Source organism: Apodemus sylvaticus, chromosome 8, assembly GCF_947179515.1.
Source record: "Apodemus sylvaticus chromosome 8, mApoSyl1.1, whole genome shotgun sequence".
NCBI classification, from domain to species: Eukaryota; Metazoa; Chordata; class Mammalia; order Rodentia; family Muridae; genus Apodemus; species Apodemus sylvaticus.
Genome location: NC_067479.1, coordinates 97,090,594 through 97,109,465, shown reverse-complemented (window position 1 = coordinate 97,109,465; position 18,872 = coordinate 97,090,594). Strand labels below are relative to the sequence as shown.

General features: G+C 40.4%; 1 protein-coding gene across 3 annotated transcripts in view; it reads left to right on the top strand.

Annotated features, from left to right (window-relative positions):
• Mapk8 (mitogen-activated protein kinase 8) overlaps positions 1-10,111 on the top strand; it is an 80,146-nt gene extending 70,035 nt beyond the window's left edge. For 2 of the 3 annotated variants that reach the window (XM_052190156.1, XM_052190157.1), the window contains 6 exons: positions 817-888; positions 2,154-2,336; positions 3,909-4,033; positions 4,524-4,587; positions 7,122-7,199; positions 8,585-10,111. In XM_052190156.1, coding sequence (XP_052046116.1) covers positions 817-888; positions 2,154-2,336; positions 3,909-4,033; positions 4,524-4,587; positions 7,122-7,199; positions 8,585-8,730 — 668 coding nt within the window. In that variant the 3' untranslated portion in view covers positions 8,731-10,111. Of the gene's footprint in view, positions 1-816; positions 889-2,153; positions 2,337-3,908; positions 4,034-4,523; positions 4,588-7,121; positions 7,200-8,579 lie in introns of all 3 variants that reach the window. The other variant, XM_052190158.1, reaches the window with a different exon arrangement.
• Positions 10,112-18,872: the final 8,761 nt, after the last annotated feature.

Sequence of the window (18,872 nt, the reverse complement as noted above, 5' to 3'; positions counted from 1 at the left end):
ACATCTTAGTTTTACAATTTTATGACCTCATATACATGTTAAAGCTTATTTGTAAATTTTGTTTGGTTCTACTTTGTATATTACATGCAAAATCTCAGTTATAAAATGTATAGGTTTTTTAAAATTTATGCAATACCTGTGCATAGCTCTCACTTTAAAATTAGACATGTAATTAAAATGCCATACTTCATACTTTCTTTTGTGAATCAAAGCTTTTTAAAAAGTATTTTGTGTTAAATTATTCCATTATTTGAAATTAAAACCAGCTTTTTCTTTTTGTGATGTTCTGCAGTTTTTTAAATGATGCAGTCATATTACGCTTCTTTGATTTTAACGATCTTTTGCTTTGCTTTTTCTTCTTTTGTGCTGCAAACATATAGTGGATTTATGGTCTGTGGGGTGCATTATGGGAGAAATGGTTTGCCACAAAATCCTCTTTCCAGGAAGGGACTGTATCCTTGTGCTGCTGCAGCAGATTAATTAGCTAGGTGATGAACTTCCTTCTGTTTGTTAATGAAAAGAAATATATATGCTACATCTGTACAATACAGGTTTTTAAAATAGATGTAAAGTTTGTGGCTGTTAATAGTTCAAAAAATGGTTGAGCTAAGAAGCCAAAGTGTTAGTAGGCTGCATTTGGCAGCCGGACATACAGTCTCTGCTGGTCGTCAGCACATTCACTGTCATTCATTTTTATTTTATATTGCTTTTTATAATTTAAATGTATATGGTGTGTGTGTGTTTTTAGTGTTTATATATTTTTCTTTTTATTTTAACCAAAATCTTTATGTTAATGTCATTGCATTTTGTTTTCAGTTGACATTTGGTCAGTTGGGTGCATCATGGGAGAAATGATCAAAGGTGGTGTTTTGTTCCCAGGTACAGATCGTATCCTTATCTTTGGCCTAAAATGTAGTTTCTAAAGGTCAAAATGTATGGTACTGCTTCAGCCTGGTTAAGTAGAATGTATTTTGTCTCTTCCTAATACAAAGCATTGTTAAATTACTCTTCCAGAGTACCACCTCTTACCTGACATAGACTTTCTTCTCCTCATTTATTTTATATGTTAATTTTGAAAAGGGCTCAAATGTGGTTAATTCACAAGTCCTTTCGTGCTTAGAGCTGATTAGCATAAAAAGTTATGGCTTTCATTAGAGTAAGTCTTTAGCTATTGTGAAGGTAGCATGAATTTTGAAATTATTTGTTGCTACTGTTTGTTTTGTTGTTGTTTTTTTGGGTTGTTTGTTTTTTGGTTTGTTTGGTTTGGTTTGGTTCCCCCATGTCTTTCTGTTACTGTGCTGTATGTTACGTCTTGTCTCATTACATTAACATAGAATGCTGAGAATGTCAGCAAGAAGTTTTCTCGTGTTGGTAAATAGGTTGAATTCATGCTTTTAGTTCATCAGTTTTTAATATTTATGTTAACAGTGATGTGTCGATCAGTGAGTAACACAGAATTGTTTTAGGTTACAGTAAGAACGTGTGGGGCAGTAGTCTTTGGAGGTTTGGAGTATCAAGACTAGAAGGAACAAGACCAGAAAATCCTAGTCTTCAGCATACTGAGATACTGGTGTCATGGTCATTCATTTCAGAGCTGTACAAATGTTATTAACATAGGCAAGCCTGAGAATAGGAAAGGAAAATGCTACTATTATTAAAGCTATCATTTTTGTCACAACCGGGTGTTTTCTGTTAGTATAAAGAACTCAAAAAAGCAGAACAGACTAGAAATATTTTTTACTCTCTAGGAAATGCATTTACAGGTTTTTAAGAACTGGGAGAAAGGCAAATTTTTTAAATGTTAAAATTTTGTGCAGTTTGCATTTTGATTTTTATGTATAGTAATGATAGTTTAGTTTTTAGTTATAATTTTTATTTTCAATTTGCTTGTTTATGCCTCCATTTTATGATAAAATTGGTGTTTATATATACTTTCACTCACAATAAATAAGATTAACAGAGCTTATTTATTCATCATTTTTATCCAATTATAATCATTGCTTTTTGTAGGTGGCTTTGAGGTACAAAATATATAATGGCCACATTCTTCAGGATTTTTAAATTTTCCATTTTCTTATATTTAGTAATGTATATATGATTACAATGTTGAATATTTGATACATGGAGTATTTTTCTTAGCTACTTGATAATAGATATTGATCAGTGGAATAAAGTTATTGAACAGCTCGGAACACCTTGTCCTGAATTCATGAAGAAACTGCAGCCAACAGTAAGGACTTATGTTGAAAACAGGCCTAAATATGCTGGATATAGCTTTGAGAAACTATTCCCTGATGTGCTTTTCCCAGCCGACTCAGAGCATAACAAACTTAAAGGTAAGTTGTTTAATTGTATGCAATAAACTCTGTTTTGGATATACATGTATAGGAAGAATGTTTAATCATATTCTTAAAGGAGCTAACTCAAAATTATGCCTGCTAGTGGAACATAATAAAGGTTTTGTTTTTTTGTCTCTGATTTTTGCATTTTAGCTGGATATGGTGACACTTGCCTTTAATCCTTGTATGTGGGAGGCAGGGACAGGAAGATTTCTGAGTTTAGGGTCAATCGGGGCTACTTAATGAAGACCCTACCTTAAAAAAAAAGTTCTATTTTATAAGTCACATATGTGCCCTGTTTTGTTTTTGTTTTTTTAAGATTTATTCATTATTATATGTGTGTATACTGTAACTGTCTTCAGACACTTCAGAAGAGGGTGTCAGATTTCGTTATGGATGGTTGTAAGCCACCATGTGGTTGCTAGGATTTGAACTCAGAATTTTTGGGAAAGCAGTCGGTGCTCTTTTTTTTTTTTTATTCGATATATTTTTTTATTTACATTTCAAATGATTTCCCCTTTTCTAGCCTCCCACTCCCGGAAAGTCCCGCAAGCCCCCTTCTCTCCCCCTGTCCTTCCACCCACCCCTTCCCACTTCCCCGTTCTGGTTTTGCCGACTACTGCTTCACTGAGTCTTTCCAGAACAGGGGACCACTCTTCCTTTCTTCTTGTACCTCATTTGATGTGTGCAGTCGGTGCTCTTAACCATTGAGCCATCTCTTCAAGCCTGTATCCCAGTTTTATAGTAAAAATTATTCTTTCAGTGTGGATGTTTCCAGTGTAATCCTAGCACTTGGGAAGCAGTGTCTAATAGATTGTTAGGAGTTTTGAGATAATCTTGGGCTACCTAGTAAGTTCCAGGGAAGCCTAGGGTACATAATATGACCTAGTCTTTAAAAAACAAAATGAAAACAAAAAACAGGGGCTAGAGAGGTTGTTTGCTGCTCTTGTGGAGGACCTGAGTTCAATTCCAACCCTCCACGTGAAACAGTTTACAACCACTCACAAATCCATCCAGCTTCAGAATATCCAGTGCCCTCTCTGGCCTCCCTGGGCACATGTATTCATGTGCACACACATACAACCACCCCTTCCCTCTGTACATACATATACACATAACTGGAAAATACATCAAGGTGGGCAGTAATGGTAAGCACCTTTAATTTCAGCATTTGGGAGGCAGAGACCAGTTCAAGGCTAACATAGTTACAGAACAATTTCTAGGATAGCCAAGGCTACACAGAGAAAACCCTGTCTCAAAAGATGAAACAAACAAGCAAAAACTGCAATAAATTTTTTTTAGTAGTCATAAAAATAAATAACAAAAGCGTCTTTTTAAAAGCATAGGATTTGTTTTGTCTTGGTTTAGTTTGGTTTGGCTCAGCTTATATAAACTCACCTGGAAGTGTGATCCTCTTGCCTCCACATCCTCAGTTTAGCAATTACATGCATATGGACCACACATGCCTGGCCAAGATGAATTCCTAGAATAAGTGTAACCTCAACATCCTAGTGTGAATGATTGGAGAATCTCATGAACTAGTGTATATTAATATCATTATTTTTGCAGCCAGTCAGGCAAGAGATTTGTTATCCAAAATGCTAGTAATAGATGCATCCAAAAGGATCTCCGTAGACGAAGCTCTGCAGCACCCATACATCAACGTCTGGTATGATCCTTCAGAAGCAGAAGCCGTAAGTTATTTTCTTAATGTTTCAAGAACATACTCAAATCTTAGAGCCAGGACTAAAAACTTCATAGATGGTGCTGGTGTTTCCCTAGGTTTTCATAAAGAAAACCTTAGGTTAATGAGCATCTTTCTAAGCCATCATCATAGTCAAGAACCTCCCACTGTTTCTCACTCACAGTTGATGAGAGGAGCCTAGGATGCCTGTGGCTCATCCTTAGATAGAAACAATGTTTTATATTTAAATCAGAGCAGATTTCTGAAATGCAGGTAAAATGTGACAATTTTAAAACTTGGGATAAAAGAAAAAAGACAAACAGCTTATTACTTAGAAAGGAATCTCACAGAACTATTCTCTAGAAAGTTAATGATAATTGATCAGCCTTTGTCTCATGATTCATTTTTGCAAGTCTTATATCTAGCTGATATTTCAAGTAATTAATTGTATATATACTTGCAGTAAACTAACTCAGTTGTTACTGACTTGTGTCTTTCAGCCACCACCAAAGATCCCTGACAAGCAGTTAGATGAAAGGGAGCACACAATAGAAGAGTGGAAAGGTACCGTCCGCCAGAGTCTCCAACACTGCAGGAGCTTCTGGCTTTCTTCAGTGACTTCTTCATGTTACAGACATTAGAGTTGCTTTCTGTTTTCATAACTTATATTTAGTAATACGTTTTTGTTTATTTGTCTTACAAAGGTAGAAAGTCAGTTTCCTTCCTTAATTTTGCAAATTTCTACCTCAGTTATAGGCACATTAGTGTTTTCTTCGTTGTTCCAACAGAACACTGGTGATTTGTATTCTCAGTGTACTATACACCCCTGTTTGTTGATGTATCCGTACATCTTGAAGATGACAGACCCTATTGGTCCACACAGCTACCTTCAAACTCTAATAGCTGGCACGGGTTGCGCTACAGGGACATTTGTGTCTCAGTCTGTGTCCAGCTCCCTTGTAAGAAGCACTGAAGGTGGACTTTCACACAGACTGGTACTGTAGCCATGTGCACATATTTGATATAATTGAGAGAGTAGTCCAGAAAGGTTAGATGCTGGACCAAATGTTAAATTTTAGTTACTTCCAATTTTTTATTAAAGAAATTATAGTTTCTGCTTCTGTCAGCATGACACAAGAGAATTAATCCACCCCTACTCTAACAAGTAGAATGACTTAATTTATCATCAGATCTAGTTTTCTTTCTATTAATATGTTTATACATAAATCTGCTTTTTATTTCAGTGTAAAGTTAAACAGGTTTCACTATAACATCTTCATATATGTACATCACTCTACATTGTTCATACCAACCTCCTATTACTCCCTCATGGCCTCCCTTAATTTCTTTCTGGTCCCTTTTCTCCCCTAATCAGCCCCTGTATGTGTTTGTGTCATGTATATTTATATTGTCAAACCCAGGTTCCACATAGGAAAAAAAGCATGCAATATTTATCTTTCTGAGTCAGATTTATTTTACTTAACTTGATAATCTCTAGTTCTATCCATTTTCTGGCAAATGACATAATTTTATTCTACTTTATGGCTGGCTTAAATTAATTTGCATATACATAAACCACTTTTTTGTTGTTGTTTTTAGAGGCAGGATCTCAAAAAAGCTAGGTCTGCCTGGCCTGGAACTCATTCTTATGTAGTGCAGACTAATGCCAAACTTCCCCAGAACTGCCTGCCTCAAGAGAGCTGGAATTAAGGACTGCAACTACACCCAGTCTCACCACATTTTCTTCATGTCTTTTTTTGTTGCTGACCATCTAAGCTAATAGTGTATTTACTATTATAATAGAAATAGAAATGGTTATGCAAATATCTCTGCTATTGTCTGCCTTAGGTGCCTTTAATGGAATTATGCTTTTTAGGGGTTTTTTTTTTTTTTTTTTTTTTTTGAGAAACCAGTAATTTCTATAGTGACTGTTATAATTTACATTTTACTCTAATGTGTAAGAAGGTTCTTCCCTCCTCCCCCATCTTTGCCAGCATTTGTTACTGTTGGCTTTCTTGATAGATGGTGGCCATTTCGATTGATGATGGATAGAATCTCGGTACTATTTTTGTGTGTCCCTGATGACATGTGGAGTGTTGATTATTTTTTCATACATTTATTGACCATTTGTATTTTTTTTGATAATTTTTTGTTCAGTTGAAAAGGAAATTTCCTATCTGTTGGTTAGGTGGTTGATTGGTTGAGTATTCAGCTTTTTGATAATGCTTTTAATGTTGTAAGAATATTGAAATAAAAGTATGTGTGTGGCCCAGACTAGCATCAATCTTGCAATCTTCTGCCTCAGTCTCCCAAGTTCTAGGATTATAGGTATGTGCCATCCATGCCTGGTTTCCAGCAAGGGATTCTTTATTAAAAAATACTTCACATTCAGGAATTACACAAATGTTTTAGAGTTCTTTACATTTTTTCACCAGAGTTATATTTATTTTTTTTCCAAAGAGTATATGACCCAAAGGTAATAGATAATGGTACCAAACAAGTCAGGATCACATGCAAGAGCAGGGTATTGGGATACATTGTGCCTTATATCTTTCCTCGATCAAATCTGTCATGCAACGATCTGCTGCCCCCACACTCAGGAATACATGAGTCTCAGGAAGGAGTGTTGATGCTGATACCTGCTGAGCTGAAGCTGCTGCTGCTTTTCCCTTACTAAAGATGCCCTTCTGCCCCATTCTAATTGTAAATGCTGCTTTGGTTATAAATCTTCCTAATTATAACCTTGTTGCATAAGGACAGGACCCAGGAAGTAGAAGGAAGATAAGCATGAACCTCAGCCCTCACTTTGACAGAATTAGAGTGCTGTGTGGCTGGCACACTCAGGGCAGGGGCTGGCTTCTGACAACAGCTGCCCTTTAACCAGCTGGGACAGTTAGAGCAGAGAGCTTAGCTTTCTGTCAGTATAGCCTGTGGTTGAAGATCAGTGAATTAATTGCTAACACCTATGAGTCTGAAGCTGACACTCAATCCTCTGCCATTGCTATCATTACAAGTACCCAGCTCGATGCACCTAACAGATACATAAGCCTTGACTTAAGTATGCATGCCTGAGAGTCACTCTTCCTCTTCTTTTTCAGAACTGATATACAAGGAGGTAATGGATTTGGAGGAGCGAACTAAGAATGGAGTCATAAGAGGGCAGCCATCTCCTTTAGGTTGGTTACAATATAAACCTGGTTGTGGTTGTGATTGTGCTTTACATCTTGTATTATAATCTTCAGGGACCTGGGATCTGCAGTTCTTCCCATGCTCACTCAGTTTGGTTGTTAAATTGGAAAGCAGTGACACACTGTTGTCTTGATACATTTGCTGTTGTCTCTATTGTACCAATTTAAACCCAGTTTTCATTGGCACCACAGCCATGTCTTTGAACAAGAAAAATCCCTTAGAGTTCATTATGCTTTGAAAAGTCTTCAGTAGGAGTGGATAAACGCTTCACCACAAAATTTGCTAAATTTGCTACGTGTACTATCACGTCCTGAGGTTCTTTTTGGTACTTTAGTCACACTTGAGTACAAGCTCCCGAGGACCTCTTGTCTCGCAGTGCTCTGCTCACCACTGCACAGAAGTGCTTCAGCGGAGTTCCTACCTGCTTTGCTTTCAGCGTCTTGGGGCCCTGAACTGCTTTTCTTCTGTAAATGTATTTTTGAGAATTTACATTTTTGTACTTCTAAATGGCCCTTACTTAGTAAGCTTATGGCTTGAAAGTTGCTACATCTTGTTGAGATGCTTTAACATGGTTCTCCCTCTGAATGAGGCCTACCCCTTAAAAGGACTTCTGTCTCTCCATAAGGTGTTCCTGTTTTTTGAGGGTTTTTGTTTTTTAAATGCACGAAATGCTTGTTAGATACTGCTTTTTAGCAGAGAAAGGTATTTTCCATCTGTTTAGTAAGTCCGTATTTGAATTTGCCTGGTACTTACTAGGATCAAAGTATACCTGAGTTTACCTCACTAGGCTGTGTTGGTTAACCTGGCGAGCCATACAGTCTCTTGTAGACTAGCACACTTGATTCAGGGCCCTCCTGACCAAATGCTGTGCTTTGTGTTGTCTCCCGCTTTGTAAGATGGACCAGAGTATCACTTGAACATTGTGTTTTTTGCAAGACTTTTTCAAAAGTAATTTTCTATATTATTTTAGTCTCTCAGACTTTTTTTAGTTACTTGGATCTTAGACATCTTCTCTCTAACAAAATGCAGTGTAAACAGTTTTGTATGTACTCTCAATTCTTTTGGAACACACCCAGAGGCCCATTTCTGGATCTTGCTGTAGGGCCATTCTCCATGTTACTTGGATTTTAACTTCTTGTCTTAAACTAAAAATGCATTATGGAAAGAAAACAAGTATAGGTTTCTAGACATTTTCATAATTCTCCTTTCATAGCTTGTATGTACAAAAGAACATTAGTGTTGGGTTCAATACGATTCAGCGTAAACCCAGGAGAAGTCTGTTGACAGTGGAGGTAGTAGGCAGCACAGTCTAGGCAGCCCCGTCTGTAACTCTCTCTGCAACTGGTTTGCTGTTTTGTTTCTCATAGCACAGGTGCAGCAATGATCAATGGCTCTCAGCATCCATCGTCTTCGCCGTCTGTCAATGACATGTCTTCAATGTCCACAGATCCGACTTTGGCCTCGGATACAGACAGCAGTCTAGAAGCATCAGCTGGACCTCTAGGCTGCTGTAGATGACTACTTGGGCCTTGGGTGGGTGGGAGGGATAGGGAATTGGTTAGTCATTGATAGAACTGCTTTAAAAACAATTCAGTGGTCATATTTTTGAGTGATTTTTCAGAAAATGTAGAATTCATTTTGTAGTAAAGTAGTTTATTTTTTTTTAATTTCAAGTGATGTAATTTAAAACTTAAGTTGTGTTTTTAAACAGCAACAAAACTGTATTGTATTTTTGCTGTAATTAACTGTATAATGTAAACCTAATTATTTTATCATGGTTTAAATTTTGCATATTTGCTTTATCTTATGCTGCTGATTTTTTTTTACTGAATTTGTAAGATTTTTGTTTATCAAAGCAACTATTATGTGGTGACTTGCATATATCATGAATTATTTAAGATGTTTATAAGTTTTTTATTAGAATTTATTTCAGATGTTTGTTCATGATGCTATCCTTCAGGGTTATGTGCTTATCAATGAAATAACCCCAGAGGAATAAGGGAAAATAACCTGTAGCCAGTTATATTCAGGAATAACTACTGTAAATGATGAACGTGTCAAGAAACCTCCAATATTTGCTACTTGCCAATCCCAACTTAGTTAAAACAATTGGTAGACAACCTTACCTAAATTTTAGCAAATACCCTGTTATCTAAATGGCAGAATAACTCAGAGCATGTCGTTAAAGATGCTGGGTACATCCTTCTACATTTTGGATCTCCCTACACCAACCCAACAGAAACTTAAGGAATGTGGTATATTCTGAACATCTGTGGCATGCTTAAATCTTTTAATCACACAAAGTCAAGAGGCTACTTCATGAAAATACATTTCAGTGGAGATCAACACATGTTTCCCCTGTACTAGCTATGAACCTGCTTCTGTATACACTGAGTTAATCTCCTCAGGCTATAGTCCTGGCATTGGCCAAGAGCCTGGACTTTCTCTTTTACAGTTTCTGGCCCTGGACTTTCCCAGTTCCTGTTCCTTAGTGGGTCAGTCTGTGGAGCACCAGTTTGTGGGGTTTCTGGCCATTCGATTCTACCTATAGCATTATCCTGTTTCTACTAGCTGTCAGGAGGTTCCAAAGCCTACTTAAACTTGGGTAGGTGACGTTTAAATGAGCAATATACCGTTCATCTGAAAATAGTAGCACACAGCCATATGTAGGATGTCATTTTCTAAGGACTGTTTCTTCACAGTGAGCAGAGCAGGCATAGTGGTGGTTCTTTAATCTGAGTCTTTGATTTTTTTTTTTATATCTGATTTCCAGTGTGGACGTTGAGTAGTGTAAGAATGGTGCTGCTCCTGACAAGTGTGTGTTAACTGTTTACATTTTATATCTGCAGAATCCTTTCTCTGTAACTGAATTTTCCTAAGTAAAATGTCATCAAGGTCTCATTATTTCTGAAATGATATCTGTAATGCCCAGGCACTTTTGATATTATCTGGAACAAGAGGGATTTCATGTAATGAACTGGGAAATGCATACTTCATGAGCTGCAAGGATGTAGGAAGGAGCCCGGAGCCCCTTGGAGCTCACAACCAACAGGAGTAAGAGCAGGCACAGCTTGGCAGATTGCTGAAAGGTTGCTTAGCAGGTTTTTTTGTTTGGGTTTTATTTTGTTTGGGTTTTTTTTTTTTTTAACAGTTAGTGTAGAATTACTTTCAGGTAAGCTATTTTAAGTCATTGTTAATGTGCAATACTTAAGATGAAGATACATTAGCTTTTTATATACTTTTAAAAATAGCAAGTTTATCATGATTTCTGGCCTCCCACCTTTTAGTGATTCCTTTTCTATATGTACAACATGGTGCATTAATTTTATTAGACAAGTATGAATTTGAGACTGTTAGGCCTCTTGGGTTATAGAAATATGAGATTGAAGTCAGGATTTTAGCAGAAATTGGAGCATGAGTGTGTTCTTATTTTATATTAGTTTGGCAACTAACTGGTTTTGTTTTCCCTGTGATAAAATATGTCACTATTGCACTTGACAGCTGACATGCTTTAGTTAGTTTTCTGTGTTTTGTGTTTGATTGCAGAGAAGCCATCTTTCTTGATTCAGATTTCGGTTAAGTAAGGAATACCAGTTGTTCTGATTGTATCATTTGTTGTAATTGCCAGCTCCCACTTGCCAGCCATCATGTTCCAGTTGAATTAAAAAAAACAAAAAACAAAAACAAGCTTTCAATGCCTAATGTAAACTGAAATACTTCACAAAATTATACCCTAAAAGCGAGGTCTGTCTGTTAACCTTGTGCTCCACACATTAAGATCTACCGTTTACACATCCCCCTCCTCACTTTGTTCAGATCTGTTAACATAAATCCTACTGGTACTTTTAGAATTTTAAAGCATCTTAAGTATTTTTTTAAGAAATTACAAATAACATTTCTGTCTATTAGTACTTGTTAAACCACCCTATAACTTGACTTTTCAATTATACATACTTAGGATACCCATTGACTTACTGTCTAAGAGTTGTTTAGCAGAGAATTAGCATTCCACTTCATGGTTTAGGAAAGAGAGCCTTATTCTTCCTACATGTCTTCCTGGTTACAGTTCTTGTACCCACTAATACATAATGACCATCTGTAAGATGACCATGTTGTTGGGATTGCTTTGTTATAAATAGAGCATCTCACTCTTTAATGCTATTTTCTACGTGGTTTTGACTGTGTCACGCCATGCTGCTGATTGCCAAATCTCAGAAGAGTGCTCACCAGAAGCAAAGGCTCAGTAAGAGAAGCAGGAGCCCCCACCAATACAGAGAATCCTGATTGTGTACAGAGAGCAGAAGCTTGCCTGTCAGCCTGTATTCCTCAGCTCCGAGCTCACCTCACTTTGTTACCCTAAAACTTGGAGGCAGAAATGACACTGACGGGATAGGATGAGCAGTAGGCAGGGGAAGCTGTTTCCTGAGTTACAGATAGAACTTGGTTTACATTGTTGACCAGTTTCTGCCGTGCACATGAAGACAGCCATCAGTGTTGCCTCAGCGCTAGCCTGCACAGCATTTTGAGATAAAAAAAATAACAACATAGTATATTTTCAGAAATCCTGTTGTAGCTTGTGCGTGTTGTTCATTAGTCACTCATTAGTGTAGAGTGGATGCATGATGCCCCTTGACCCCAGTAATTCTTCCCAGTGAGTAGCATACCCAGCACTGTCTCTCACCGTAGCCCTCTTCAGCATTGCCTCGTGGCCTGTTACATTCTAGTGTTTCTACTGATCTCTTGGGTGTCTCCTGTGAACCACAGGAGATATATTTGTCCTAATCGCACGAAAGATGAAAGATAAGGGCATTGAAGCAGAAATGTGTGGTTTGGGGTAAGATAGGAAAACTTGTGTCCTAATTAATTTCAAAGTAACTGCTCTTAGGCAAAGTGCTCTTAAGGGGAGTGTAGTGAGCAACTTTCTGGGCACTTCTGGCTTAGATTTTCTTCATTATTGAAACTCCTGAGAAATATTACCTGTGGATTAGTTTTGCACAATGTCCTATTCTCACAGTGACTTAAAATTAGACTAGGTTTTATTGAACTACCTCACACTGATTTTCTATGCTTTCCCAAGTAAGCTGTTGCCCTTACTGTTCGACCTTTACTGCGTGTAAATTATAAATGTGCGTTGAATACTTTATAGCCACTGTTGACAAAACCCCAGTAAGCATGTGACGTGCAAGCCTTGCATCAGTTAGAGGCAGTCCGTGGAGTCCGTCCTCCATTGGGTCTGGGAACTGTGCTGCACGTGCTTATTGACAGCATCACTGTTTCTGTAAGGAACCTGCTCGAGATAGCAGTCCACGCGTTACATTTTACAAAAGGAGTAAATCTTAGTAAATTTTACGAAGAAATAAATTACTTTTGTAGGCCCAATATTTGGTATATTTTTGAGAAGCTGTTACTCTTATAGCTGAATGATGAAGTTAAACTGAAGTAGCTGTCTGCCTGGACTGTGATGTCTATTTTCTCATTACAGTTTACCCTGTTAATAAGGTTTTAAACCTTAAAACATAGGATGAAAATTAGATCTCTCTCTCTCTCTCTCTCTCTCTCTCTCTCTCTCCCTGTACATGTCATTCCTTCTTTATCCCTCCCCTTCCCTGTGCTCTCCTCTCTCCTCTCCAGACAAAACAAAACGGGGCACTTTGTAGGGAATGCTGAGATCATTACTGTGGTTTACTCGTCCATGCCCTAGTCATTAAACATGCACCACTGGATGTAAACAGTGTTATCTAGTATGTCAATTGGTTATAATATTTTAAATAAAAAAGAAAAAGTGGTATGAAAGTAAGAGTTCTTCATTGAAAACAAAACAAAATGTGTTTTTTCCTGGTGGTTTTAGGGTTTCCTGTGGATTGAGGTAAGGTTGTTAGTAGGGCAGGTGTCTTTGGTTTGGATTTTACACACATTGTCATCCTGGTTTTCACTACTGGCATATGGCTTGATCTAGGATTGCTATTCTTGTGTTTGAAATCATTAGAGGAACTTAAGAAACTTTGCTTCGAAGCCCTTTGACCTAGTAACTGCGTGAGACAGCAGCCATCATGGTCACTTGGCAAAAATCAGTATCATACCTGAGTCTGTCAAAGAAAGCAGGAGGTTTGAACATGGAGCCAGTTGTATCAGTTCCGGCCACAGGTTCTCCTCACTGCTCATGGGTGGGCCCCATGAGGGTGGACAGGGCCCCTCTGAGTGCCAACCAGCTGCTGGGAGGGTGTCCTCTATCTCGCCTGACTCCTGTCCACACAGCCTCAGCACCCAGGCCATCTCCCCCGCCTCTGCACACACTGACCCCTCAAGACTTTGCTGCCTGTGCCTGCTGCCTTGGCAGCCGTGAGATTGCTGAGCCGGTGCATGCTGTCCTGTTACTGTCCTCGGTAGGGAGGCAGAGTAGCAGAGCTTGATCCAGAATGTTACCGTCAAGCTTATTTTGAGTTGAGTGATGAAGGCTTCCGCTCAGTCGTAAAGTGGACTTCCTTGTGTGGATAATACAGGTATTGCAGTTTTGAAAAGTTTTGGTTTTTTTGTTTTTTCGAAATCTGTCAAACCTAAATGGAGGTGACTTACTTGTACTGATTTTAGGTTAATTTTTTAATTTTTCTTAAGCTTATACACCAGTGGTTGAACTTCCCTGGAAAATAAGATAGCTTCAAATATGCTTTGAAAATGTTAGGTTTCCAATACAAGTTTTATTTCATCAGTTAAAGAAAACATACTGTCGTGACTCTGCTGGAAAGTAGAATGAGAGGAATCGAGAGGGAGACACACAGACTGACTGACTGGCTGACTGACTGACTGAATCACTGACTGAATCAAGACTGCTCAAGAGAAGTAGGTAGATTCGATATAAGGAAAGGATATTGTACAAGAAGTTACATCTTTCAATGAAAAGACTTCTAAAGAGGAACGATATTCTAAACAAAAGGAAAAGTTAGAGGTTTAAAAGTAAGTGCCTGGATGGAAATGAGGGCTGATGTACAGGGCACAGGTGTGCAAGATAAAAGATAGTCTGCTGTGCTGGTAGGAAACTTGAGGTTCAGAATTGAAACACTAAGAAACAACAGTGGGACCTGCTTCATTCTCTAGAGCAGTGGCTCTCAACCTTACTAATGCTGTGCATCTTTAAATACAGTTCCTCATGTTGTGGTGACCCCAACCATAAAGTTATTTTGTTGCTAATTAGTAACTAATTTTGCTATTGTTATGGATCAACATAAATATCTGATTTACAGCTCCTGTCAAAGGGTGGTTGAGAGCTGCTACTCTGGATAGTCAGAACCCATTGCAGAGAGTGAGGTGATGGGGCTTTATCTTAGGGTCACTGTGGTGAAAATAGATCTAGTTAGGCTAGAGGTGTGAACATGGCCATGGAAGCCAGGTGCCTAGTTGAGAGCAGTGAGGTGGGAAAGAGCACGCGCTGAGGCATGCTGCAGAGCATAGTTAGCATGGGGAGCTGGACAGTGTTGTGAGCCCTGCACTTCTGGGGAAGACTCTTTACAGTGGGTCTATACCTGGTGCATCGTAGAATTTGTACCGCCCCTGTTTGCAGGATCTGTGGCAGAGGGCGTGTCTTAGGACTAATGGGACAGTTGACTTGCGTCCTGCTTTTGTCCAGTTTTCTCTGTCTGCACGAGGCCTGTGACATCTGCTTATCGTGGCCCTATAGCAGTTTCTTACTTTGTGAACAGAAGGAAAAGGAGAAGCTTCCTAGTAACTAACATGCATGAGAACACCCAAGTTATCAGGACGAGTACTTGTGAAAACTGGCCAAGAAATGGAAAGAGCCAGGCAGCTCAGAATGAACCAAAGGGAGAAGCCGAAACGCTGCTGTGCTTCTGACTGCCAAGCATGGGGCACGCTCTAGGAGTCTGCTGGTTGTGTGTATTCTTATGTAAGGCAGTGTGACCTGGAAAGAAATGGAAGTTGCATGGTAGAGAAATGCTGACCCTCAAGGAAGACATTTTGTGTGTTCCAGAATGACTGTATGCTAAACCCTGAGCTGCTTCTCCATACCCCAGACTGCACATGCTTGGTAAGACTCCTGGAGAGGTGTACCTCAGGATGAACTTCCAAAGACTGATTCTTTGTTGTACATTTTCATGAAGGATTGCAGAGTGTCGTGTTGTACTTTCTTGTGGAATTCCCACCAGGCTGTCAGCCAGTTCACTTCCATGGTATATTGTCCTAGCCTGAGTGTGCCATGCACACACCTTACCCAGAGGCCTTTGTTCTTATCATTACCTCTTACAGAGATCCGTCCTCCAGAAATGGCATAGCCTTTGCCGTCTTTAAATCCCAGCAGCTGTAACCCAAGACCCTAAGAAGGGGAGTGACTGACATTCCCTGTGGAGAGCAGTTGCTGCTCCAAGAGGGGGCCTTATCCATGGGGAGCTGCCTCTTGGTTGCCTCAGTTAAGATCCTTGAGTGTTGGACTTAGGTGAGGTTGAATCTTTGATCTGGGAGTGCCCTATCTGGAATAAATGGGTGTCCATATCTCCCCAGGAAGTCATGCAACATGATTACATAATTCTTGCTCACTTAAAAACAGCCAAAAAGAAAGTAAGAAGTTGGTGTGTGTGTGTGTGTGTGTGTGTGTGTGTGTGTGTGTATGTGTGTGCTCTATTGATTCCTTGCCCCATAATACCCTGAGAAGGGAGAGTCTGGCCTGGGTGTAGACAGTTAACATGCAAATGCTGTTTAAGCTCATAACTAGGACTTTTGACCATACAGTTTATATTTCTCAGTGTGCGGTACAGGTGACTGCATATAGTATGAAATTACTGCAGTAATGGGAATGTAAAATGAGCCAAAATTGGGTCCTGGCCTCTCGTTTTGGTCAATGGCCTGACCCTCCCTCTGGCTCTGTTTTCTCATAAAACAAGGAGGCATAAGTAATTGTAAAGGCTCAGTTTCCACACAGCTGAAGCAGTATGTAAGGCGCCCTTGGCAAATAGTTGTCTCTTAACTCTCAGCTAGAGGTTTAGTCTGTAGAGATCATAACAGTTGCACAGTCACACTCTAGTTCAAACTGCAGCCAGGTCTTATGGTAAATACATTCCGAGAAGGAGCTGATATGTAGCAGATGTTACTTCTCCTTGGTGTGGTGTGCTGGAAAGAGCGTCTAACACTCACGACTCACCCTCAGTGCAGCAGAGCCAGTAGACTAGGCATTCCCAAGCTGCACACCTTGCCCCTTGTCCAGTATTGGACCAAGACACCAGAAACCAGCTGAAAGAAGGGAGTGGCATGGTGACAGGGAAGCTTCCACTGTGTTGCCTCCACTGACCTGGACTGGGGCCAGCCCTGGCAACTGGCCACTTCAGTGAAGTCGGGGTTGTGATTTACAACTTGAGGGTTGGTAAGGCTGGGCTATGATCTGACTCCAGAATCGAACTCCCAATTGTCTGGAGACAGGTGTCAGATGTCACCACAGCCATCTCAGCTGCTAGTCAGTAGGCCCTGCTCTGGGTGGGCCTGAGAAGGTACCATGGTCAAGTACTTCCTCTTCACAGAATGCTAAGTTGAGTGCCTCCCTCCTTTCCCAGGACTCCAGAGGCAGCAATGCACATTCATCCTGCTGGTTCTCAGGCCAGCCTCTCCATTCCTCTACCCTCTGCTGGCACCATACAGCCTGTCAAAGGTTCACTTCTACTGTTCTTATGTCAGCAGTATGACATCAGACGCTGCCAGGAGGTAGGGTGGGGGTGCTGCTGGGCTGACCTACTCAGCCACCACCCAGGGCTTATGAATTGATCCACCCCAACGTCTACCTCCTCTGTGAACTGCTGAAGCCTGTGAAGGAGCCAGTCCTGCAGACCCAAAGCTGCAGGGCTCCACCACTCAGCAGGATAGCCAAGAGTCTGTGAGGGGCAGTATTGATGGTGTAGCAGAAGCCAGAGGCTTTGAAGTAGACTAATGGCTCATGGCAATGAACACTAGCAAGTAGTGAGAGCTTTTGAACAAGAGGATGCACCGTGTGATACACAACTCGCAATGCCATGAAGGAATATGGGAAATGTGGGGGAAACGGAGCGAAAGAGTGCGTGCAACAGAAAGCTGCCTGATGGCCGAGCGGGTCATTGCCAGGAGAGGTTGGCAAGATAGTCTTTGTTGTTCGTTTTCCTTTTCTTCTCTGATCCTTATTTTAATTTTTTATTTTCTTTTGGGAGGGGGGAGATTATAAGGATGGCTATGGAAGGACTGGGAAGTGAACGGAACTGGGGTGCGTGATTTGAAATTCCCAAAGAGTCAATAAAAATGTTAAACAAAACCCTGCTTCACAGCACCATCCACATAAGGATGTAAAAGGATGTGCCAGCATCCTCCCTCCAGCCTTCGGCCAGCCTTCCAGCATCAAGTCCTTGACTACTGCAGCTGCACCCACGTGTGCCCACTCTGCAGACGTTTAAACTCAAGCGCATCCCTGTCAGTGGCATGGTAATTCACCTGTTTGCTCCCTCCATCCGCCCCATCAGATCTGCCCACCAGCTGCGTTCCTTTCCCTCTGCCTTGCTCAGCTTTGCATCACCAGAGTGAAATCCTCTAGATAATTACAGAAATGCTTATAGCTTCAGGACAAAGGTTCAGCCATGAAGCAAAGAAAGGACCAGGGTACATGGCAAATGACCTCAGGAACTCTTGTACAGACAGACCATGCTTCCTATTTAATCAATCACCTGGAAAGGAAGGGTCTTAATGGTCTAGAACTCATTGGTTCTGCCTCCTGAGTGTGAGGACTAAAGGTATGTGTCCCACACCGTGTGAGAAGACTCTTAAAAGGCTGGGAAGCTGAGAAAGGAGTCTCAAGGCTGCACCCCACATTTATAAAAGTAGCAAAAGCTTAAGGAGACTCTGGTAGAACTAGCAACCAACCAGCTTGTAGGGAGCTCCTGGGGTGTCACCATGCTGACTGGCCTTTTCCAGGTGCAGCTGACCCAAAGTAACCCCAAGGAACTTACAAGGCTAGACTAGCATTTGTCTTCCCCAAGTCACACAGCCTTCCCTAAGGCCTCACCTCTTAACCCGTGAGCAATCTGTCCAACCCCCAAGACATGTCTAAAAGTAGTCTCTGGACAGAATCTTAAAAATTATTTTTACCAGTTCACACCATTTGACAATCATTCCTGTTTAACTTGATAATGGTTTTATCAATGGCCTAAGCTCGCTCTTTATAGTGCTTCGCCCTATTTCTTTAAAAAGGCCTCATTCCCCATCTGTTCATAGTCACAGTTCATGGCCGAAACCTTTAGGCTTGGAACAGCATGTGTAAACATAACCTAATGGGATGAGACGGAAAGGTTCCCGGGCAGAACACCCACCGTGGAGGAGTCTCATGGTCAGTGCCTCTCACCGGAAGTCAGATGTCTAGTCAGGAGAGTGCATTGCATAGTGGGAGAAGTTTCCCATAAAAATTGTACCTGCCTAGATCCCTATTTGCCAGCAGGTGGCAGAGTTGGCTAGCAAACTCTTCCCTGTCAGGGGCAGGCAGGCAGGCAGCTGGCCTTTACCATGGCCAGACTCCCTTTTCCTCCTGTGAAAACCCTCCTGAGACTTTGGTCCTGGAAGCTCTTTTGATGAGCTGGTGGCATTTTTTGTCTCAGGTCAACTCAGCATAATTCTACACCTGTGCTGAGGAATCGGAGGAGGATTGTGTG